Here is a 25,837-nt window from a genome sequence, read left to right as displayed (position 1 = left end):
AAGTCCTGGTCCATGTCTTGTAAAAACTAGGGACATTGAACTTCGTCACTTGCGTCAGCACACAGATGGTCTTAAGGTCTCTGGCTCTTCACTCACTTTGCCAGCTTAGTATTCTGCATCTGACTTAAAATGCTCTCTTCATATTTCTGCTGTGTTGTGGTGCATTTCCACCCATGCCAGTGACCCTGTCTCTTCAGTGAAGACTTCTATAAGCTTTAGATTCCATTAGATGAGAGAAATCAGAAATGAGGACCACATTCTTGTCTAAAGGTTTCAACATGGAACTTCTGTCTGTGATCCCTGATCTTCTTAGAGTCTCATGGATGGGAGCAGTAATCACTGCAGGCCTCCTGAGGATTGTCAGTGAAGTGGCTAAGGCTTCTGGATGACACCTGACAGTTAGTAGAATGCCTAATAACAGTATTAATTACTGTAGTAATTGGAGAAGGTAACACACACTTGAAATCTCCGTACTCAGAGTACTCAAACCAGGAGAATTAGAAGTTCAAGGCCAGCCAATACTACATAGCAAGACCTTGTCTCAAAAGTAAAATGCTAGCAATACTTTTGCTATTACAAGCTATCAATGTTTAGAAGATTTATTGATTACATGAATATGTGTGTTATATGATTTTATGTGCACCACATGTGCACAGGAACCTATGGAGACCAGAAAAAGGTGTTGGGTCCCCTAAAACTAGACTTACAGATAGCTGGGAACTATCCAATATGGATGCTGGCACTGAACTCATGGTCTCTGAAAGCACAGCAAGAGCCCCTAACTGCTGAGCTCATAACTCTTTAGCCCCATGTTTTCAATTTCATAGCCTAACTTATAAACTAATTTTCAGTATGGAATGACTTACACAATATGGAGATAGGACTGCTGAGCAGTGGGAATCTTACGTGCTTTACTTTATTTGGAAGCAAGGCATTCTGGAATTTTCCATACTAAGATTTGCAAACTTTCAGGTTGATTGCATGTGTTACAGAGGGCAGGAGATAGCATAGCATCTTGCCCAAAGTCAATGCCTCTGAAACTTTAGGGAAAAACACAGGTGATCCCTTATCTGCCACATTGGAGAGCGTAGAAACAAGGGCCAAACCTTGTATCCTCTTGTGTTTACCTTGCTAAAGTTCTTGCCTCTCTGACTCAGGCTTTCTCCCACCACAACTTCAACCCTCAAACAGCTGGTGAAGAGAACTGAAAACAAATGTTGTGTGCTGTAACTTAATTTAGCTCTTGATGATGCTGTGAAAGAAAATTAACCTGATGGAACTACTGACAAGAACATCAAAATAATCCGTGGCCCCAACAGTCTAAGTGTTGATTACCACAGTAGAAATACACCCTAATACTCTTCATATATATGAAGGAAAAAGCAGATACTTATGGGGTCTCCAACAGTGGAGATGAAGACAAGTGAGACTTTTTTGAATCTTGGTAAAGCAGTAGTCGTTTAAAAAAAGCAGTCTCCTGCCAAGCCATAATATGCTAATGAGGAGTGTCATTATATCAGTCTGCTGTTTGGATATAGTGATTTGGGGTAAATTTCTTTAAAAATATTTTTACTTACCTTATCTTTCTGGATAAGAATTTTATTTTGTGGAACAACTATTTGCATCATTTACATCGTGGGAGTCATGTTGATAGAGGTGTTCTTGGCTCCCAACCCTGAGTTAGGCTGCAGATGCAAACTGTCTCAGCCCTTCCAGGAACTAAGATTGCCAAAAGAGGCCACTGGGGTTGTGCCATGTGAGCCTTGGGTTCTGGTTACCAGATTTAACAAGTCAAAAATATTTTATCTGGCAATTCTATGCATTATTCACAGTGTATTTTTTCTAGTAAGTCCAACTTTTCAGATTCTGCTGCAGTGTCAATAATTGGAGCATCTCCATGGCATCCCAACAAGGCACCAGCAGAGCTGAGCTGAGCCCTAGGACTTCCTTTCTACCTACTGGGTATGGGATGGACCCCAAGTCACCATATTTCCCACACACCCCTAAAGAGAACCGGAGTTTGGCAACTTTGCAATGAACCCAAATTCTCTCTCAGGAGCTGAGTATGTCTTGTCAGTTCGCCTTTCCTTCCACATGTCCTGTAACATGAGCTCTAAAACTGGAGGACTGGGCCATCCCCCCAACCTTGTAAGCTGCCCATGAGACTATTTTACTGTTGCTTTGTATTAAATACAGCAACAAACTTTTAGCCCAGAGGTGTTTGGGAAATATATTTGGCCATTCTATTATGGGTTTTGAAAACTTCAGAAATTTGACCTCTGATTTTGTTATAATGTCTTTGATGATTGTTATTAGGTGGCAACCTAATAAGAATTATTGACTAGGGAGCTATAATATAGACGCTTATAATTTTCTTAATAGGCATTGATTTGTGTAGTCTCAATTAAAATGCAGAGAAACCTGAGGCTCAAGCGTTTTATTCTGAGAGGGTGAAGGGATGGGAATCAACTCTTAATATATTACCTTGAAATCCTTATTGAAATCATTTTTGAAAAGTTTTGTGAGCATAAAATTATCTGACAAAAAACAATTAATGCCAGGTCTAGCAATCATGGGAAGCTGGGGGAATATAGGTTTCTTCAAATAAAGTCAGAAAAATGTTTCCAGATTACCTCAGAGGTAAAGAAAAAAATATTATTTCATTCCATAAGTCCTGTTAATTCTTTTCAACATTGATTCAGTCAAGTAATTAGAACCCAAATGGAGGAAACATGTATAATTGTCATGTACTAGACTCCACGAAAGGTGACTGTTCCCAAGAAGCTGTGACCAGAATAAAAAGTGGTCATGAAACAAATGTGTGAGCCAAGGCACCTGGCTTTCCTCTACTTGTCCCAAGAAGCCAGGCTCAGATAGTAGGTAGAGAATGTTCTAGATTAAAAGAGATTTCTGATAAAGAGGACTCTTCAAAGAAAATTCTCTACCATTGTGTTGTCAATCAAAGGATAACATAAGCCTGATTTCTCCTCCCTCCCTTTCAGCACAGACATACATCATGTAGCTCTTTGTTGTTTAAAAGCATTTCTATACCGTATGAGAAAGTTTACCTCCCACATACCACAGGGAATACTTCAGACGTGAACTGTGCATTTGGTAACGGGGCTAATAATCAAAGTACCTCCTCCCCTTTTATCTTTATGTTTCTTCGTTTGGCATCAGCTGAAATATGTGGGGTGTCTGCTGCTATGAGATTTCTCCCCTTGTTTCTGAAACAATACCGTACTTTAAAGATGAGTTTCCAGACTTTACCGAGATTATGATGAATTCGTGTTATGTAGATCTGTGTTTTTCTAAAGGTTGTTGCTACCTGGCCTCCCTTACTTACAGTGTTTTAAGAAAGCTTTTGGGTTTGTCAGCCTGACACTCAGGGGGACAGTTAAGCAGCTGCCCTCCCTCGCCTTCTTTACAAGGATTCTCTGTTCTCAGTTTCACCCAAATTAGTCCCAGGATTTTAGTTGTCTTTTTCAGCCCAACATTCCATCATGTGATTCATTAAAGTCTTCACATGAAATACTTTGCAGATGAGCTATGTCATAATTCACATTACAGTTTTCAGTTGCTATTACTGTGGGAAGTCACTTCTCTGGACATCGACAGACCTCTGGAAGGGGCTTGCACAGATGTAGTGAAGGTCAGAGTTCTATCCTTCAACACTCCAATGCCACTGGTGGCATTATTCCAAAGCCTGGGTTAGTCGTGACATTCCAATTCCTTGTTAGTTCTACTTGCAATTAACTGTTTTGAAAACAAACAGAAGAAAACATTTAAACAAATGTGGCTTGGCTAACAACTATTACGGTGGACTCTTAATTAAGGCAAGTTGGAATCCCTGTATGACTGACTTTTTATTTTTTCCTAACACAGCTAGCAATCTTGCCATTGTGTACAAAGTGATAACAATTAAGGGGTCAAAGTGTGGGCCCAAACTGGATAGGAGACTTTAACCCCGGGATTCATACTAGCCAGCACTTTGCTTGAGAAGTCTGGCCAGCAGGGGGCTCTTTTTCTATTGGAGAAAACCTGAGTGGGCATTTGCTTCCCGAAGGCAAAGTTCTGCTTTCATGAGAGGGGAGGTATAGGAAAGCCTCCATAGCTGTTGCGTTTATTATTTTATTATACTTTTGTTTTCCCTAACAAGAAGACAGCTTCCTGTCATAGTCCTCTTCCCACAGCTTGAAATCTGTTAGAATTCGTCCACTCGTGACCAGGTGAGCACACAGAAGCTTCAGGGTGTAACTCTACTTATGAGCCAGAAAGAAATTATCATTGCCTCCCACTGCCAGCAAGTCCCAAGTCTTTGAAAACCTCCATGGCTGAATACATGGCTAGTAAACATACAGAGTTGGGGATGGCTGTATCAGTGATAAAAATCCTCTTCAGTGCTGTGTCCTGACCCATCTGGCCTTTTACTGACCATTCCAGAGCAGCAGCTGACCTGGTCTGAGTGGTAGAGCATTCCTCAGTAATCCTGAAGGAGAAAGATCCATCTAAAGCACTTGCTTGGGGTGATGATTTTCTAAAGCATTTACACTCCACTATTACACCCTATGAAACAGTCTGCTCTATGAACACTTTGGATTCACCACAGGTGAATCCTGCTTAGTCTGAACATATTGTCATCAAAGGTGCATTGGTCCTAAAATATAAGAGGATCAGAGGCCCTGGAAAACATTTTGCATTAGTGTAACTAATGTAAGCCCATGGGAGTGTTGTAACACACTTCATGTTTTATAGTCCTATCCTTGCCCCACAATTTTTTTTTTCAGAAATGACAACAGTGAGACTTATTTTGAGGAGAAAAAAAGTAAACTGATGTCCTCAAGGCTTACAGCAGTAGCCTTATAATCAGGGTTCACAATTCTTCAATGATACACTTTGGTTATAATTCACCAGCAATTCTGGGATGCTCTTCTGTATCCTGGATGAGCCTCCCAAGTACATGTGAACATACTCTAGGCTGGAGGGACAGGGCGTGTTTGGAAACAGGGGTGTTTGTTAGATCATTTGTGCCAGGCATGGTGAATGCTATTTTATAAACTGGACTTGGGCTCCTAGGGTTAGATTGCAAGTTGAGGCCAAGGCTGCAGGAAAAAAAAATGATTTCTAAATGAATACAATATGAAAATATTATTTTATTTCTAATCTTACATGCGACATTGTTACTTGGTGAGTTTCAGGTTACACTTGAATACGTGTCTATGAATGTGATATGAGCTGCAGGCCTGATTTCAACTTGAGTGCATTTGAATATAATCACACTGGAAATGTAATTTGTATTGTCAAATTTTATAAAGCAACACAAATCAGTCTTGGGGGTGGTAACCACATTAAGCATATTGCATTAATTTCTTTGTGGGTTTTTTTTATGACAATTAACAACTTCCCTGTGCAGATTCAAGCTGGGTCATGATGGCAGTCCTATCTCACCTGAACCTTCTGAGCCCTCACACACATGCCATCCTTATTACTTTCACCTCTGGGAAGTGGTAACCTGGGTAGGTCTTCATAGAACTTTTTCTTCAGTTCTATCACTGTCCAATAGAACTTTCTGCAAAGGTGAAGATGCCCCACATGGGTTTAGTGACCATGGCAGCTTTAGGGTTCACAAAGCTATTGAGCTCTTAAAATGTGATCATGCAACTGAAGAGCCCAATGATGAATTGTTTTCCCTTTCCTTTTCAATAGCCACATCATCAATCAACATCAACTTGGATAGCACAGAATCGGAGCAGAGGCAGCCACCTGCTCCTCTATCCAAAGGAACGAATCACAGGCATTCTGGCATTCCAGTAGTCATAAGTGATGCCCTGTGGTGGCCTCTGTCAGTCTAACACTGGTTCTCTTCAGAGATTGGGCAGCCCTCCGCAGCCTCTATCCTTTTCCTACTGTATCTTTCATCTTGATGACAACATACACCCTACCGAGCACTTACTGGGCATCTCATAGAAATAGAAACAAGAAATAGAATATGAGAGTAGGTAAAGGGGCTAGAAAATTACAAGGTTTGGAAGGATGAAAGTCTAAAAGGAAGATGTCCATGGAAGGTCTGAGTTGTATGGTATTGAGTTGCTTTATACACAGGTCTTCTTACTACAATGGCAAGAGCTATAACAGCCATCACCTGGATAGTTCACACCCAAGATATGCTTGTTCCTGAGATGTCTGAGTTTTTTATGGACATGGACTTGGAGCTTTTTGCAATAGCACTGCTCTAGAAAATGTGGTGGTTTGCTGATTTCTGAAGAGTACCTCCATATTTTGGGAGGCACTTTGGGAAGGGTGCTATGGAATACTGTTTCTGGGTACTTTCAATGTTATATGCAAAAGCAACCTGTGTTTTCGTGATAGAGAATGTGAACTAGAAGATTGGAACATTCTAATCACATGAAAGTGAGGAGTACCACAGACTCTAGGAAAATATGTTCATGATTTTCTGGACTGTCTAAAAAATTTCAAACCCATGGAATGGTGTTTTTATTTTCTATGCTCTCCTTGGGATTTGAGTTTCACTAAAGCATTTTCTGCCCTTGTTTTCCTTATTAAATTAGCAAGACTGACTTGAAGCAGAATACACTGCTATGGCTTGAAATGTTGTTGAAAGAACCAAACAGATGGGCATGCAAAATACCCCAGGTTCCACTTAGGTTGTAGAGGATGGTGTAAGAAGTGGGCTCACTGACGTAAAATGCTTTCTCTGATAAAAGTGGAAAAGGAAAAACATGTGGAACAAAACAAAGAAAACAGAGTGATGCTTGGCCTCATGTTTCACCCTTATTTTTTATTGTTGGGTTTGTACTTTAAATCATTTCCAGGCTTAAGAAATAGTAATCCCTATGTGCCACTGGCCAAAGTTTGTGCACTGTCCTTTCACCCACTGTTTGGGCCCTTTGCCTAGCCTTTGTTCAGTAAGCTTTTGAGTGGGTGTTCAAAAATACAAATCTGGTCCTGTTGCTTCTGTAAATATGTTTGGTAGTACCTACAGCAAATTTCAGCAGTGTTTTGCTGTAAAGGGACAGATAGTATACTTAGGTTCTGTGGGCCATTCTGTCTCTGTTATAATTCCTCAGCTTTGGCATTATAGGCCCAGACAGTATGTAAACAAATGACTGTTCCAATAAAACTTTATTTACAAAACGAGGTTGGATTTGGGCCTGAGCTAATCCCCAGCCTATGGGAAAGTCTTCATATGCCTTGGACTAATACTCAAGACCTTTTCTCATTTGACCCTGGCCTGCACACCCAGGTCCCTGTGGCAATTGTTATCAATCCTCAAAGCCCTGTTGTCTTAAAAGCTCCCTGCCTTTGCCCATGCAATTTCTTCCATGTAGATTCCTATTTCCTTTTCACTCCTATTTTTCCTTGAGTTAGATCTCCATGCCATCACATACACAAAGCCCTTGGCCAACTTCATAGCCCAGGATTCTTTGTTGCTGTCTGTCATGTAGCTCTTACCATGTAGCTATTTCTCAGCTCCATGATGCTGACAGGACGCATGATCACATTTCAGTTAGCACCCAACCTAATGCTTAGCACAGTGAAAACCAGAAGACAAACCAGCATTAACTCAACCCACCAATGTGATTATGAGTCTCTGAATCATTCGAAAGTCTAGATGAAAGCCCTGAAAGTTTAGGTGTGAGATAGGAAGCCAGGGTTATGCTGCTGGAGGAGGCATGGGGGCAGCTGACAGGAGCATAGCCAGGTGCAACTGGGCAGACAAGGTACAAGTCAGGATCCTAGGAGCCTTGGACAGCAGCTGCATGGCCCAGAGGAGAGTGTGCCAGGGAAGCAGTGTCTTAATTAGGGCATCAGGCTGAGGGCAAGGATGCAGCTCTTTGGAAGGAGATCAGAGAATGTCGGCCTGCCTTATATGATTAATGGGACAGCAGAACTGACTCATGAAGAAAGATTAAATTGCCATGAGGAGCTGGGATACAGGACCAATAGAGGCAGATGATAGCAGACTCCAAGTATGTAAGACGGATAAACACCCTGGGGGGAGCAGCTAGATTCTTAGGGAGGTGAATAAGGGGTCCTGCCAGAAGATGGGAGGGTGCTCAGAAAGGGTACCGGAAACCATTAGGGAAGCACAAGAGCTGGCATGTGGCTAGGACTGTTGGAAGACATTATGGGGAGTTTGCTGAAGAGTGACTATTTCGGGAACCCTTGTGTTTTCATCCTGTATTGCCTTGCAGCTTGCTATGATCTTGACCTTGACCTAAAGAGATGGCATTAAAATTAGTGCCAGGGAGGGCAGCTGAGAACCAGGAAGTATAAGACAGGAATTCCCCTTGCTCCTCCTAGATACCAGTCCCAGCTATAATAGCAAATTTGAGACCCTCTTCTCTCAAGTCAGTTGCTGTAGGCTGCTGCCTGGCTTTGGCAAAACCATGTGTTTGTCCCAAGAATTCTGAAATACAGGACACAGCCCTCAGCTCCATAAGCACCTGAGCAAATCCCAGCTGCACCATAGTATGCACTCTGGCTTGGCCTGGTGTGGGTATTTTTAAAGACAGGTTTTATTTAATGTGCTACCAATGTCCCCCAGACTCCAAGATTAGTTTTCTTCAGGCATTCTCTGATCTTTGCTTCAAGGCTGGGGTGAGTATCTCAATTTATAGTCTGGCCAGGCACCCCACATAGCACATTGGAGACTTGTAGGGCCATTGCATTAAAGATGCCAGAGCAGATAACCTTTCTAAAAAAAAAAATATCACCTTCATGAGAGCTATGAGTCTGAGCTACATGAACTTGGCAGAGAGGGGAAGATATCCTACATTAGTGCTTTTTTTTTTTTCCTTAGAGCTCTCCAGCATGTTCCATTCTGTTGGGAACCAACCACAAACAATGATGTACTTAGACTCTTCATCCTTCTCTGTAATTCTAGCTATGCTATCACCTGTGATTTTTTTTTAACTACTTGGTGCTCTTATTGTTTAGTTTGAGGTTATCATCAGTGTTGGAGGAAAGGTAAATGGCAACAGGCAATGTGCAGACATCATGGAAACCCTGGAGAGGCCATACACACCAAGATAGTGTGCAGAACTGCACGAGGGTACATCTTCCCCACCCCTACCGCTGCTGCTTCCGCCCAATCGTAGTTTGAACTCCTGTAAAGTGTTATCTGCATCTGATGAGATTTAGGCCCTGACCACTTTGCTTTCTGAGTTATGCTATAAGGTTTCCTGGAGGGAGATGCACTAATTTTAAGGTCCCACCAAATGCCTGCCTAAAGTCTCTTCCCTCTCAGTGTCTGTCACTGTAGCCAGCCTTCACTGCTGCATTCGAAAGAGTTCCACAGATGCATAGGCTGTCTGTTCTCTCCATCTCCTGGGAAAAGAAGAGCACTGGGGCCAGGGAAGCCAATCACAGCACAGTGAAGTGACTCCACTGCAAATACTGGCCTCATGACTGCCACCTTTCAGATGTTGTATTTCAAAACAAACTAACAACAAACAAAAACCATGCAGAATATACTGCTTCGAAAGTGATAGCTGAAACAGACAACTGAAGAGATATTTAGCTTCCAGATATTTTTATGACCTATGTCAGCTTGTGTTGGTACTACAAATGTATGAAATTTAGAAATGCATACTGAATTAATACCTCTATAAAGAACATCTAGGCTGAGTTCAGTTTGTGTTTGAGGTCCGAGTGCAGGGATCCTCGAGATTTCCTTACCTACAAGAAGAAAGGTCATAGCTGTAAGATCATAGGTGTAGGGCTCACTGGTAGGCTTTATTTCTGGTATGCTTATGTCAGCATCTTGCCATGATGGATAATTTCCAATGACAATATGAAATAGTTGGGTAAAAGGATCTCTAATTTTTTTTTTTAATCTGTCCCAGCTGTAGGCATTCAGATGAAACTTGAATTCTTCCAAAGGAAGTTCTGGACTGCCAGCAGACAGGTAAGTTCTAGTTGGCATCTCAAGGCATTTACTGCACTATTGCCATACAGGTGTCCCCATATGGGTAGCTGGGGCAAACATGCCAGATTTCTGCTGAATGTTTGAAAAGTGAATGGCCAGCTCCTCATTTCACTGCAAAATACAGGCTGTCAACAAGTTAGACACCACATGCTGGGCCGAGCAGGGGATTTACTCCTAGGAACTGTTTGAATTATGAGATCAAGAGAGTAACTTTACAAAAGGAGTTTCTTTCTTAAAATCGGGGCCTTTTGTTATTTTCACTGTGACTTTCTTCTGATCATATTGTGAGGACCCACTAGTTATTTGTACTTCTCCTTGATGGCATTGTAGAAGGCCATCATATGACCTGCTTTGTAAAAATGTGCATTTGCCTTTCTGGCCAAAGGACGTCACGGGGCTATTGGACTTAGAAAACCCAGGACATTCTTCTTCTTTGCTTTGCTCTATGGACTAAGACATCGCAGGGGCATCTGTCCAGGAGCCAACAGAAATGGCAGCCATTATGTTACTGCCACCGGTCCAGTTCAAAACATTAGGAGTATATTTCAAAAAAAAGTAAAATCAGCACACAAAAGGCAAACCAGCAGCACTTCCATGTTTAATATGAGCTAGTCACAATATGGAACTGACCTAGACACCCATCCAAGGATGGACACAGAAGGAGCTTATCATTTTTTCAATTATGATATGGTAGGAAACTATAATCTAAGAACATAAACAAGAGTTTCCTTTTAAAGTCATTGAGAAATAGTTTTAAATTAAATAATTACATAATTATATCTTTTGTTACCAAAAGATCTGAGATCTTTAAGAGATACCATCAGTGCTGAATGACAACATAAATTAAGATGGATGGAAAGGAGCCAACACTCCCCACATTCTGTCTTTTCTACTCTGATTCTGAATTCATACGGACTCTGGTGAGCGAGGCCAAGTCTTATGTTGAAACGTTCCCTTTGGATGAAACCTGGTACTTGCATCACAGGCCATGACCTCCTTCGCTAAGCAGCAGCTGCAGTGAGTGCTGGGACGGCCCAGTAACATGGTTCCCTTGTTTCCTTCCCCATAGTGTGCCTCCCTGGATGGCAAATGCTCCATAAGCTGTGATGATGAGGTAAGGTACCCTCCTCTTCTTGTTTCTGGCCAAATGGAAGTGTGAGACAGTGCATTTTGACAGAGGAATGTTGCTGTGAACAGAGCCAGCTCTGACACATCACTAGAACAACCGGGGGGGGGGGCATTTGTTTTGTTCCCCATCCCCCAATCACATAGCTTGGTTCTGACAGCCAGAGAAATATGCTTTAGGTATTTCCTAGACTGTGGTATTAAAAGGTTGGTGTTTTGTTTGAAGGATGTAATAGACACTTACTCCCGTTTAAAGATAACATTAGAGTTCCCAAAGCTTTGTGTCCATGCCTCATCTTCTTCTCACCATCGGAACAATAGGTGAAGTAGGCAGGAACTATTGCCTCTATTAATAGCTAAGAAAATCAAAGGTGAAGCAAGCCAAAGTAGTATATGACTCTAATCCCATAGCTCAGCCAAGATGTGGAGGCTGGAGCATCCTGAGTTCAAGGCCAGCCAAGACTGTATAGCAAGAATCTGACAAAAAAAAAAAAAAGAAAGAAAGAAAGAAAGAAAGAAAAGAAAACCAAAGATGAGATAAATGAGTGGTAATTAGCAAGCTTCAAGTCTGGAGTTAAAAACTGTGAAACACAGTTTTTATTCTTTCACAGCTGCTTCTACCTGAGATGCCACTATACTTTCCCCTTTCCCTCTCTCTCTTTTGGGGAGAGGAATTTGAATTACTTATGTCAGCAATGGAAGAAACTAATGTGTCCCTGTCTTAAGTCCATGCATTTGACTTAGCTTTTGTCATGGCCAGCATGGCGCCCCTCTGCCCCATATTTTAAAACAAATAAATTATGGAGACATTTCTGCTTAGGTTGGCTCTCCCTCTCTCTGCTTTAGGTAAATACCAGTCACTTCATCAACTAAACTTTATAATCAGATACTTACAGTCCTTCTGGTTACCACAAGGATTTCAGGAAAGTTTACCAGAAAACATAGGTTAGGAGTATAGTTGATTTTTAGTAGGCAAATGGAAAAAAAAGAACATAAATATCAAAGGAAATCCAGGATGGAGGGATGGAGTTAGATTAAAAAAAAAAAAAAAAAGGCGTGGTGCTTTTTTCCCAGTGGTCTAGCTGCCAGTTTAAAAGAAAAATTGTTATCATAACACTATCATTGTATGAGTCTCCCTATCTGCAGAAGAAAAGACAATCTGTCATGTTTTCAGTAGAAGCCCAACTTATTCTGATCATCAGATCAAAAACAATTTTCCCTGAGGAATGATCAACACCCTTTTCAAGAAGCTTGGGGATATAGGATAGCCAGAGGAGCTCAGATTTCCCCCCTGGCTTTCAGACACTTCAGAGTGTTAGTGATAGCTGCTGTGTGGAACTCTATCCAACCTCTTGCCTCTCTGGAGTGCTCAGACGGCACCAAAGGGTATGTCAGAGCCTATAAGCAGGTATTGTTGAAAATCCAAGCTACAAGAGAACAGAAAATGGCTGGTTGGCTGGAAGGATGGATGGTACTTTGGAAACTTGTTTCGATGAATGGGTGGTGGGCAGCACATGTGCATAGTTGTTTGATCAGTTCTATAAAAGCAAGAGGTGATAATTTCCCTATAACTCACATCACCTAGGTGTATCTCCACATCAAGGTAAGTGAAGATACATCTCCACCTGGGCCTGGAAGCAGCCAGTGTTTGTTCCTTGGCTGGTGGTGAGGGTGGTGTGGCCTAGCGTTTAAAGGCACAAGCCATGGAGTTAGACTGTTGAGATTCTAACTGTGACTCTGAAAGGAGATAACAGCTTAGATGATTGCCAAAACCTTTCTTTTCCCGTGCTTCTTCAGCTACACAGTAGGGGTAGAAATATACAGAGTCAGGGTGAACAATACATGGAGAAAAGTGAAAAAAAAATCTGTCCTGTCACCACACTCACTACTGCTGGCCTTAAACCAAATATGCACCAAACCGTTCTTCCCATAGAGTAGTGGCTTCCCTGGGGCTGAAGCCCTAGCTAGCAATGGCACATATACTAAGGCACAATAAACATAGACCACAATGCCCTCATTAGTTCCATGATCATTCTCTTGTGCCTAAAGGAGAAACTCTTTGAAATACTTTGAAAAGTAAGCCTTAAATTGATCCTTTTTTGTTGTTTGTTTGCTGCAGTTTGTACTTGGAAATTTTCATCCATTTTCCTTTTGTCTATTAAGTTTTGTCTCTCAGCAACCAGTTGACATTGTTTTAATGGGAAAGCCAGCCCCACCTTCCCACTTAGACCCAATGCCATTTTTTCCAGCACATTCCTGACATGTGCCACTCTTTTTACAAGTTTTAATTAGGCCCACAAAGCAATCTTGTGCCCCTATCTCTTCCCCACCTCCCCTTACCCCATCATGAAGTCCCCCATGGCTTATCCTGAAGCTGTGCCTCTGTCTGTGCTGCCATACTGAGAATGGTCCATTTTCTTAGACTGCTCAGAAACTCAGTGGCTGAGGGAGTCTATAAGTCCTTTGTCTTCCTATCAGCCCACTCTAGGCCCCTGTAGGAGTAAGGGTGGCTGAGGTGTGTGGACAGATATATTTCTTTTTTTTTTTTTTTTGTATTTTATTTTTTTCTTATCAGTTACATTTTATAACTCTGTACCCCAGCCGTGTCCCGATCCCTCATTCCCTCCCAGTCCCTCCCTCCCTCCCTCCTCTCCACCGTGCCCCTTGCCAAGTCCACTGATAGGGGGGACCTCCTCTCCATTCATCTGACCCTGTTTTATCAGGTATCTTCAGGACTGGCTGCAAAGCTCTCCTCTGTGGCCTAACAGGACTGCTCCTCCCTTGGGGGGTGGGGAGGCCAAAGAGCTAGTCATTGAGTTCCTGTTAGAAATAGTCCTTGTTCCCCTCACTATGGGAAACCAATTGGTTACTGAGCTACCACAGGCTACATCTGAGCAGAGGTTCTAGGTTACATTCATACATGGTCCTTGGTTGCATGTCAGTCTCAGAAAAGACCCTGTGCCCAGATATCTTTGGTCCTTGTGGAGCTCCTATCCTTTCCTCATCAGACTAACTCCCCTTCTTTCTTATGATTCCCTGTACTCTGCCAAAGGTTTGGTCATGAGTCTTTGCTTTGAAAACACTGCTAGTTAGAGTCTTTCCAATGCGCTCAGTAGACTCCTGTCATACGTTCAATGCACATCCCATCTGTCATTCTAAACAAGGATTGATCATCTTACCCTATGTCCGCTCTCTTGATTATCTTTTTTAGGTGTACAGATTTCATTATGTTTATTATATCTTATTGGTCTATATAAGTGAGTATATACCGTGTTTGTCTTTCTCCTTCTGGGATATTTCACTCAGGATGATCTTTTCTAGGTCCCACCATTTGCCTGCAAATTTCATGATTTCCTCCTTTTTGATTGCTGAGTAGTATTCCATTGTGTAAAAATACCATAATTTCTGTACCCATTCCTCCGTTGATGGACATCTGGGTTGTTTCCAGGTTCTGGCTATTACAAATAAAGCTGCTATAAACATGGTTGAGCAAATATCCCTTTTGTGTACTTGAGCAAACTTTGGGTATATACCTAGCAGTGGTATAGCTGGGTCTTGAGGAAGCACTATTCCTAATTGTCTTAGAAAGCGCCAGATAGATTTCCAGAGTGGTTTACCAGTTTACATTCCCACCAGCAGTGGAGGAGGGTTCCCCTTTCTCCACAACCTCTCCAGCATGTGTTGTCCCTTGAGTTTTTCATTTTGGCCATTCTGATGGGTGTAAGGTGATATCTCAGGGTTGTTTTGATTTGCATTTCCCTGATGGCTAATGAGGATGAGCATTTCTTTAAGTGTTTCTCTGCCATTCGATATTCCTCTGTCGAGAATTCTCTGTTTAGCTCTGTTCCCCATTTTTTAATTGGATTACTTGGTTTGCTGCTTTTCAGCTTCTTTAGTTCTTTATATATACTGGATATTAGTCCTCTGTCAGATAAAGGGTTAGTGAAGATTCTTTCCCAATCTGTAGGCAGGTGTTTTGTTTTGATGACAGTGTCCTTTGCTTTACAGAAGCTGTTCAGTTTCATGAGGTCCCATTTATTGATTGTTGCTCTTAGAGCCTGTGCTGTTGGTGTTCTGTTCAGGAAGTTGTCTCCTGTGCCAAGGAGTTCTAGGCTGTTCCCCACTTTTTCTTCTAACAGATTTAGAGTATCTGGTTTTATGTTGAGGTCTTTGATCCACTTGGACTTTAGTTTTGTGCAGGGTGATAAATAGAGATCTATTTTCATTTTTCTGCATGTGGACATCCAGTTGGACCAGCACCATTTGTTGAAGATGCTGTCTTTTTTCCATTGAATGGTTTTGGCTTCTTTGTCAAATATCGAGTATTCATAGGTGTGTGGGTATATTTCTGGATCTTCTATGCGGTTCCATTGATCCTCCTTTCTGTTTTTATGCCAATACCATGCAGATTTTATTACTATTGCTTTGTAGTACAACTTGAGATCGGGGATGGAGATACCTCCAGATGATCTGTTGTTGTACAGGATTGTTTTGGAGATTCTGGGTTTTTTGTTTCTCCATATGAAGCTGAGAATCTTTTTTTCAAGGTCTGTAAAGAATTGAGTTGGTATTTTGATGGGAATTGCATTGAATCTGTAGATTGCTTTTGGCAGGATGGCCATTTTCACATTGTTAATCCTACCAACCCATGAGCATGGGAGATCTTTCCATCTTCTGAGATCTTCTTCAATTTCTTTCTTCAGAGACTTGAAGTTTTTCTCAAACAGGTCTTTCACTTGCTTGGTTAGTGTCACCCCAAGGTACTTTATGTGGTTAGTGGCTATAGTGAAGGGTGTTGTTTCCCTAATTTCTTTCTCGGCCCTTTTGTCTTTGGTATACAGGAGGGCTTCTGATTTTTTTGAGTTGATTTTGTATCCTGCCACTTTGCTGAAGATGTTTATCAACTGGATGAGTTCTCTGGTTGAATTTTTGGGGTCGCTCATATATACTATCATATCATCTGCGAAAAGTGACACTTTGACCTCTTCCTTTCCGATTTGTATCCCCTTGATCTCCTTTAGTTGTCTTATTGCTCTGGCTAGGACTTCAAGTACTATGTTGAAGAGATATGGAGACAATGGGCAGCCTTGTCTTGTCCCTGATTTCAGTGGGATTGATTTAAGTTTCTCTCCATTGAGTTTGATGTTGGCTATAGGCTTGCTGTATATTGCTTTTACTATGTTTAGATATGTGCCTTGTATTCCTGATCTCTCCAAGACTTTAAACATGAATGGGTGTTGGACTTTGTCAAATGCTTTTTCAGCATCTAAGGAGATGATCATGTGGTTTTTCTCCTTCAGTTTGTTTATGTGGTGGATTACATTGATGGATTTCCGTATGTTGAACCATCCTTGCATGCCTGGGATGAAGCCTACTTGGTCGTGGTGGATGATATCTTTGATGTGTTCTTGGATTCGGTTTGCAAGTATTTTATTGAGTATTTTTGCGTCAATGTTCATAAGAGAGATAGGTCTGAAGTTCTCTTTTTTTGTTGGGTCTTTGTGTGGTTTAGGTATCAGGGTGACTGTTGCTTCATAGAATGAGTTTGGTAATGTACCTGGACAGATATATTTCTAACTTGTGGGAGGACATCTTTAGTTTGCCAGTAAGAGCTGGAAGCATGTGACTGGCAGGATCCAATCATGGAGATGAAGAAGAGCTTCAAGGAGTTCCATTCCACCAGGGTGAATGTCAGCTATAGAGCCTGCAAAAGAATTGTTCAGGCACTCATACATTCCTTCATGATGTATGGACTGAGTCCTTCTTGGAAGTATGTGTCTGGCTGACCTCAAAAAGCAGCACAGGAAGTCTTTGTCTTCATGGCACTTACTCGGTAGCAGGAGAAATACATGGTTTTTGTTTGTTTGTTAGTTAGTTTGTTTTGTTTTGTTTTTAATCAATTGAGGTATATGCTGTGAAGAAGCTTATGCACACTGGTCAGAGATGACCTCTCTGAGGAGACAACACTCAAACCAACAAAAGATGGGGAAATAAAGGACATTGGAAACAATATACAAGGTATAATTAAGGCCTTACAGGTAGACAACACTCCTGCAAGGGTTCCAAGCTGACCAAAGAAGAATGGTTGGCATTGAGCATAGAAAAGCCACATTCACCTACCATTTCTGTAGGACCCAGCAGAACAGCCACTTTTGGCCTACTCACCTGTCCGTCAACTTCACCACCTATTGACAACACCAGTATTTTACAAAGATAGAGGAAGGTTAACGGGTTTGCTGTGAGAGGTCAAAATCTTCATGATAAATGTACTCTACACTCCTTTCAAAGAGACAGATTGGTGTGGCCTATGAAACACGGAGACTTTGGAAGTCTTGGAAGGAATTTCCTCTGATATATGAAAAATGCCTTGAATGAGGACAGAGCTGAACAGGGCTACCTCTAAGCAACTGGATGCCTTTATATCTGGTAATAGCCAGGCTGTTAGGTGGATAGGCTGGAGAATTATTTCATAGCTAGTATGGAGAGGAACAGAGGTGACTCCTACCAGACATGTATTTTCAGAGTTATCCGTTTATAAGCAATGACTTTGAAAATATTGTAATTTTTTTCTTCCCTGTGTTTGTGCATGTGTGTGCACAGAAGGTGCCAGGCTGGTGTCAGGAATCATCTTAGTTTGATCTTGTGCTTTATTCACTGAGAATGGTCTCTTAACAATGGGGCTCATTGTTGTGGATAGTCTCCCAAACCATCTTGCTTTGGAGAGCTCCCATCTCTGCGTTCTAAGGCTGGAGTTGTCGAAGAGCTTAAATTTCTACCCAGCATTAACTTAGGTTCTAGAGGTCTGCACACCAATCCCTATGCATGTAAAGCAAGCTCTTTTAACACTGTGCTCTCCGCAGCCAAATCAAAATTTGGTATTTTGATTTGATAGTTGCCCTATAATGAGAAGACACAGCAAGTGATGGGGAATGCAAGGTCAGTGTGCTCCACTGTCACACGCCAGGGATCTGGCGGGAGACTGAAGAAAAGGTACTGAGGAGTGACACTTATGTGTGCCGGAGAAATCCAAGCCTCACTCACCCTCAGATGGAAGATTCTGCTCATTCTCTGTTTGTCTGTTGGTCTATCTGTCTGTCTCCTTCCTTTTTTTTTCTTCCTTCCTTCCCTTCATACCTTCACCCCTCTCTTCCTTCTTCTTCCATGCCCCCCCCAAAGAAAACCATCAAAATTGTCATGCTGCACAGTGCTGAGCTTAAGTGAATTCGGCTGTGTCTTCTCATTGTAGGGCAACTATCAAATCAAAACAAGCAGAGACACCCTTCTGAAACAAACAGCACAAAGCCCCGTCCCCACCCCAGGATCTCTTGTTAGAAACTGTGCCACACCTCTGTGAGAAACCGTAGCACTATGGCATGAGGATGCTCAGAAAAGGATACATGGTAGGTGACCAGTATTCAGTGATGGGTAGATGTTATACATTCCTTAATATCTTGCTTGTCACCAGCCAAGGTAGTCAACCTCCATTCAGATGGTCATCCCTTCAGGCCTTCTCACTGCTCCACTGAATTGCAGTAGGTGTCTTACCAAAGGCATTGATCAGAGGCATGCTGATATCTACAGTCAGAGTCTCTGGTTCCAAAGCTCCTATCTCAGCCCCAGGGGGATACCATGTCTACTCACACCCCATCATCTTTTCCTTCTGGTCTGCAGTTTCTGAGTTGCCACACCAGGATTTCCAGAGAAAAGCTGGGTGTGTGCCTCAGTGGACCCGAATCAAATTTTTTGAGCAACACTGAATCAGCAGATCACTGTAGAAAGAGTAAAACAAACAAACAGAAAACTTCTTTCTGCCTCTCACTCTTCTTTTTCCTGTCTCCACATTTTAAGACCAACCTCATCCTGCAGTGTCCAGAAATGGCTGTGGAATACATACTGAACCTGTGTCTCAGACTGTAAAGCTCCTGATCTCCCAGATCTTCATCCTATTACTAGATTCTTAGGGACATGGTGATGTTCAGACATCTTTCAAGACACCAGGGCTCATTTAGAGGGAGTGATATGAAGAGGTAAAGCTAGGAAAATATTCCTGTTTCTTTTGTGTCATATTCATGAAAAATCAACTGATCAGACCTGATTGAGGGTGATTTCGTCCCAGCTGTTCCCCACACCTAGCACTGGACTCTCTCATTCCAAGTGCAGGCTCCAGGCTACTGTACCCCTTGGCCATAATTTAATTCATGAGTTGTTGACAGACAGGCTGTTCCGGGAGTCATATGGTCACTAAAATCGCCTTTCCGTATTTACAGGTAGACAAAGAGCACTACCTGTATTCAAAATATAATGACACTTTCTAGATCCAACAGCTTAGGTCTCCATCTGTAAGCAACACCAGTGAGTGTATTATACCTTCCTTGGTGACTTGTCAACCCCAGTGTTGGCAGTACTTGGTTCTTGCCTAATGGAGTGAACAAATCTTTTTATAATCAGCAGAACTTTGAAGTTCAAACTTGACCATAAACAGATCAACAAGGCATATCCTCTGCCGCTAGCTTCTATCCTAGTATCTTCATAGAACCAGGAAAAAGTACATCTAAAACCAGTAACAAGATAACATGGACCAAGAAGAAATAAGCTATGTCCTCCTGGATCCCAGTGTTCTCAGTACAGAGAAAACAGATGTGTCCCCCACAGTGTGCCCAGCAGTACGCACCATCTGGAGTACAGTAAGTGATGCTTTTTGGAGACTGGGCAGCTGGGGCCTCCTGGTTCTTCCGTCTCTATCTGATAGGATCTAAACTAAATCTGACCCTGATCTTGAATCAACTAGTGTTTTTGTAGAGTCTAGCCTGTCTTCTGGCTTTTGTGCTTTCTACCACAGCTTGTTCCTCAGGCAGCGGAAGGCACACACAGGAAAAACAAACAAACAAACAAACAAACAAAACCCTGATTACTATCTTGGGTTCAGATATTAGCTTAAGAATTGCTGTGCTCAGGGATCTCAGCAACATGCCAATAGGGTCCAGCAGACACAAGCTGCTTGTTCTCAGCTGTAGCATACCAGGTACTTGGTGTGGAGATGGCCTGAACTTTCTGCTTTGTTGTGGTCTCTTTCTCTGAGGTCATTTTGGCAGACCAGATCTGGCTTTGCTGTCTATTAAGTTACATGTTTTCATCCTTCAAAGAAAGCCTTCCATCAGCAAACTGGATTTGATGCACTAACTGTGCCCAGGCATCTTCTGGAAGGGGGGTAGCCAGCTGTATGTAGTGGAGACAGAGATCTGAGATTACAGAGCACTGGGTTCAGACCCCATAAGCTTGGGGTCTGTTGTGTGATCGTGGACCTCAGTTTTCTGATCCGTCCAAGGGGAACTTCCTTACCTGGCCATATGAAAACAAAGGCTTCTATGAGGCAAGCTTGCTGTTCTTTTTCAAATTCATCTTCTTCCATTTCTCTACCACTTCCTCTTTCTTCTCCTTTTTTTTTTACAACCATATTTTATGAGAGAAATTCTTCCTGTGATAGTCGTAGTCTAAGAAAGGCTTACCATTCATCTCTTTGTCTCTTGTTCTTTTCTGTTTTGTTGTTGTTGTTGTTGTTTTGTTTTGTTTTTCAAAACAAAATTTGTAAAGAGGAGGGATCCGGGGAAATGACTCAGTGAGTAAGAAAGCTTGCTGTGCAAGTATGAGGATCAGAGTTCGAATCCCAGCACTCAGGTCAGAAGCTGAGCAGGGGGCATGGTGGAGACAGGCCGATGCCTGGAACGCCCTCTCCCACCAGCCTAGATGTCACTGTGAGCTTCTGATTCTGTAACGCCACCTGTCTCAAGGCAATATGGCAGAAAGCAACATGTTCCTCTGAGCTGGATGCACACATCCACATGCCCATACAAATAGACCCCTCACACCACAGACACTGAATTAAGAAGCAGCCTCCACCTTGAGTATAGAACTCTAGCTCTGTTCTTTCCACCCAAGAAGAGAGAAGGGCTTGGGGAGAACCATGTCACAAGCCTAAGATGCTAGTGTCCTAGTGTCCCCCTACTTTCCAGCCAGCACTTGTCCCTGGGAGAACAACAGGAAGCAATCTTGGCAGGAACCAGAGGTTTTCATTGACAACAAGTTTTAGTGAAACTTTGTTCTGGGGAATAAATATGAAAATGTGTTTATTCTTAAAATTTGGTTGCAACTGTATTTTCCAAAGAAACCTTATGAAATAGAGCCAGTATGGTGAGGGAGTTTCTCTGGGTACCCTCCTTTAGAAGCCATTTTCTTAAAGCGTTTTCCATGCTTCCTCTACAGTGATAGTTTTCCTTCTGACCCAGCCCTATGCTGTTGGACTTCTCCTCTATCCCCACTCCTGTGGACTTCATGATACTGTGCCTCTCTCTAAAAGTCTCCAGTTGATTTTTGTTAATTTACCTTGATTCCTATATGGACCAGAGATTTTTTTAAAAAGGTGATGCCACGGACGTTTGAGTAGGGATGAATGAATTAATTATCCAAGTAGGAAATTGAGGCAGAGACTATGGGAACATTGGACTCTGTGCACTGGAGAGGAAATGGCTGATCAATAAATGAATATGGAATTGTCTTCCATGCCCAGTACACACTAATTGACTGAATGGCATGGGCTCTAAGCTTTGGGGACGTATGTGTTTGCAAAATAAACATCATGACATTGCAAGTGGATCTACCATGTGACCCAGTGCTAACAGAGTAGCGCCCACGGCAAACTAGCGTAATCCCAGCTGGTGATGAAGATAACTTCCTACAGCGATGGACCTGTAAAAGCACTAACCACAGTACTTATGGAACCGTGAGCTATATATAGCTCAGGTAATCCACCAACTGAGTGTGTCGTTATCTTCATTTTAACCAAATTTCAACTAAGTTTAAAAACAAAGCCACATAAAGCCTGTGGCTACCACCTCAGAGGCATGGCTTCAAGAGACTGCTTCTTAAATGCTGTCTGCTGAGCAGACCTAGAGTTTATTGTGATTCTCCTCAAGGTGGTGGCAGTGTCCCTGAGGCTAAGAGCCTCCTCTAACAATCAGTGTCAACAGGTAGCAAGCATCCATCTGACCGCTGGGATGAATGAAGCCAAGCTCTGACATTCATCTGAGCACCTGAGACTGCTGTGGAGAGCTTTAGCTGTAGGCCAGAAGGGGTGGCAGGCACCAGGGAGCTATAGGCAGGCACATCTCTATGAGTTCCAGGCCAGCCTGGTCTACAAAACCAGTTCCAGGACAGCCGAAGCTGCACAGAGAAACCCTGTCTGAAAAACCAACCCGTAATCCTCCCCCTCAAAAAAAGAGCTGGCCAGCCCATGTCTAGAAGTATAAGGCAGATCTTTCTGACCTCCTCACTGCTGATCTTTCATACCTGGCAAAAAACAACCTGGTGCCTAGGCCAATGTCCCAGCAAACAGCAGCTCCATGGTGGCCTGGAGCTAAGCGGAATTTAGCTCAGGGTAAAGATATGTTACAAATTAAACGTTGCCGTCGGTATGTAAAGCTGCAATAAATAGAAACTGAGTTACATCAAGGACAGAATTAAGCCTTAAGTTTAAACTCCACAGCACTGTAATTAAAACTTCGCCTGTAGCAAGCCGTTCACGGGAGATTAAAGGAACATGGGGGAAGCAGAGGTTTGTTTGCCTTACCTTGCTCCCCACAATTTATAAGTCTGAGCTACCAAAAGCTAGCGGCCCTGCCCCCACATCCAGCTCCCAATTAAAACCACAGTTTGAAAGCCTTTAGGAGGCCTGAGGGGCCCCTTTCACAGAGGGTTGCCCTTCCCCCATGCCTCAGTCCATGAACAAATTAAAAAGTATTACCTGGTCCCCTGATGGTCCCCGGCTGACACGGTGTTTTCATTAATACATCATTAGAGTAATGACATTGTGCTGGCATTTGGATTTCCAAATGGCCGGCACTGCAGCCACTGCAAATAAAAGCCTGAGGGTCTCTGAACACTTTCTTCCTGAGAAATAGTCAGGTCTTATAAAGAGAATTCAGAAGGCAAACTGCAATTCTTCGTTTTCCTGTGCGTGTCCATTGTGTCCCTCTCCCAGTCTTCCAAGGTCAGTTCTGCTGTTTGTTTCCTTGTTTCAATTTCCTTAGTTCTGCAGAGTCAACCCTGGCTTTAGTTTAACCATCACCTTAACTCACAGAGCCAGCAAGTATTTTTAATTCCTGTAATTCAACTCCCCTCCCCCACAAAAAGGCAGTGGGGGGATGTCTCTGAGCCTGGAAATACGTCATTCTGTGTAAAAGCTGTCTGAGACCTGAAAGTGAAGTGTGCCTTCTGATTTTCTAGACTGTGAACTGTTACCTCATAGACAATAATGGATTCATTCTGGTGTCTGAAGACTACACACAGGTGAGTGAAAAGCGCTCCCAATTCCATGTGGGGATCAGATAGCACCTGGCCCCAGGAGGGACTAACTCTGGAGTCAAGATTTGAAGATGACGATCAATATGTGAAAGGCAATGGCGTATCATAAACCTAATTTCTCTCAGAATGTCACAGCCTATGCCTCAGCAGCCCCTCCAAGCGCTTTTACCTTCTGGTATAGAGCTGGCAGGGAGGCAGAGCCCAGGGTCTTTTCCTGTACTCATAAGCGTTAAACTTATTGAATTCTTTGCCTCAAAGTTGTCTGGGCTACAAGAGAAAATTTGCCTAAGGCTGGGGTGATGGCTCAGTGGGTAAAGCACTCACTTAGGTTCAAATCACCAGAATCCATGTCAAGTTGGCTGCCACGGTGTGTATCCAAATTCATGGTGCTCCTTTGGTGAAGTGGGAGGCACAGACAGGCAAGTCCTGGAAGTTTACAGGTTACCAACAAAGAATGGCAGTCTCTACAAGGTAAAAGGCAGCCGTCAACATCTAAGGTGGTCGTCCGCTGTTTTCAGTATGTATGCTATGACAAATGCAGGCACCCTGTGTGTGTGTGTGTGTGTGTGTGTGTACTAACAAATGTGCATGCATACACACACACACACACTTTTCCATGTTCACACACACAGACACACACACATACACAACATAGATTTTTTTTTTTTTAAATGAAGTTTTTCCTGCAGGGTGGAGGTGCTTTAAAGAGTTTGGGAAACTTTAAGGAGATTTTTCTCCTTCTGATATTTAACCTTCATGCATACACTCATACACAAATGAATTCTATTTAAAAATCATCCAATATGCTTCAGGAATCAACGATTTGATAGGTCCATTCACACTTAGTAAATTAGTTCATTGTTTTTAAATGTGGCTCTGTAAGATCCAAGCATAGAGATTTGCTCATTTAGAAATAGTAACTTCAGAAAATTAAGAATAAGATTCCATTTCTGTTCTCCCCAAGAGTGTTTAAATGTTCCCTAGACTCCTGATGCCTACACACAGCTTGGTGGTCACCAAGCATTGGTTTATTAATGGCATTAGGTAGGATAAAAAAGCCCATGAAACAAGGGCAGTCTCTGAGACAGCATAAGGTAACATGCCCATTTGACTCAGAGGAATACGGAGATCCTGAAGAACCTATGGGGCAAAGTCCTTGCTTCATAGGAGTTCTGTCATCCTACCACAGCCGTATAGGGCTGAGAGCCCTTCTTTCCACTGTAAGCCCTGGCCTGGTCAGAAAACTACTCAGAAAGCCATGGCTCCTGCAGGAAACCTTTTCCCTCCCTGAAATAGGGGGCCAGCCAGCGTGCTTGGTTCAGGCTTGTTTGATGTTCTCTGGCTTCCTGCACCCCAATTAGGATAATTCTTCTCCATCTAACAACCAGTTCCATTGATACTGCGTATTTACACACATGAAACACAGATGTCCTTCTTGCTCACAGCAGTGATACATGCCCACAGACCATGTAAGCATTTCCAAATTCCCCTGAAGTGGAAACAGAGTACTTTGTAGTCAGTAAGAGAGATGTTTCCTTCCTTCTCTTCCTGATTTTTTTTTCTGAAGTGTGAAAATCATTGCCGCCTCCCTCTCCCTGCCCCACTTGCATGCCTGCAAACCCTGGAAAAGTATGACCAAGGTCACGAAGGCTAAGTGCGATGGAATTGGGATTTGGTTAATATATTGCCTAAGGAACAAATATGATTATGCTCCTATTGTAATGTCACCTTCTCCACCTCACAAGCCATATACCCAGACTAGAGATGGGGTTCTCAGCTATTCCGTACTGGCACATTCCAGGATGCTGGCACAAGAAGGCCGTGGCTGCAAGCCATGTTCCTTTATAACGCTTGTGCGCTTTACCCTTGGGACACTTCTATCAGTGATTCCAGAAGTCTGGAGACCATGCAGGAGGATGATAATCCTTGTTCCACCATGCCAAGTATAAGAACCTCATAGAGCTTAGGAAACGGACTCTTCTATTTCCCTAAGCAGATCAACTAGGCATTGAAAACCATTATTTTATTACAGCTTAGGAAGCACTTCCAGGGTCTCATTTTGTATATATGAAGTAGCATTTTAATCAGAAGGGATTATGTACAGATTAATGCCTAGCCTGTCCAAGGATGTGTGTGTGTGTGTGTGTGTGTGTGTGTGTGCGTGTGCTTTTGTGCACACACATACCTTTTAATTTCTGAATTGAGCACATGTTATGCAACAGCCCCCATGTGCTGTGGAGACCTCCCCGTCTGCTCACTGGTTTTGTAACCCCACAGCTGCTCTGACTGTCTCAGCCATTCCATTTTTTGTTCCGGGAGTCTTAAAAATCTGCCTCTGCTTTCTTTCAGCTCCAAGACACACACACACACACACACACACACACACACACACACACACACACA

At 42.6% G+C, this 25,837-nt stretch overlaps 1 protein-coding gene across 3 annotated transcripts in view; it reads left to right on the top strand.

The window, feature by feature from the left end:
- Cacna2d3 (calcium voltage-gated channel auxiliary subunit alpha2delta 3) overlaps positions 1-25,837 on the top strand; it is an 818,761-nt gene that overhangs the window by 727,792 nt on the left and 65,132 nt on the right. For all 3 annotated transcript variants that reach the window (XM_055612383.1, XM_055612382.1, XM_055612381.1), the window contains 3 exons: positions 9,870-9,931; positions 11,022-11,066; positions 23,357-23,419. In XM_055612383.1, coding sequence (XP_055468358.1) covers positions 9,870-9,931; positions 11,022-11,066; positions 23,357-23,419 — 170 coding nt within the window. The remainder of the gene's footprint in view (positions 1-9,869; positions 9,932-11,021; positions 11,067-23,356; positions 23,420-25,837) is intronic.

The sequence above is a fragment of the Psammomys obesus genome, unplaced genomic scaffold (genome assembly GCF_907164565.1).
Source record: "Psammomys obesus unplaced genomic scaffold, mPsaObe1.curated_primary_1811, whole genome shotgun sequence".
In the NCBI taxonomy this organism is placed as follows: domain Eukaryota; kingdom Metazoa; phylum Chordata; class Mammalia; order Rodentia; family Muridae; genus Psammomys; species Psammomys obesus.
This window is presented reverse-complemented; position numbering and strand designations above follow the sequence as displayed.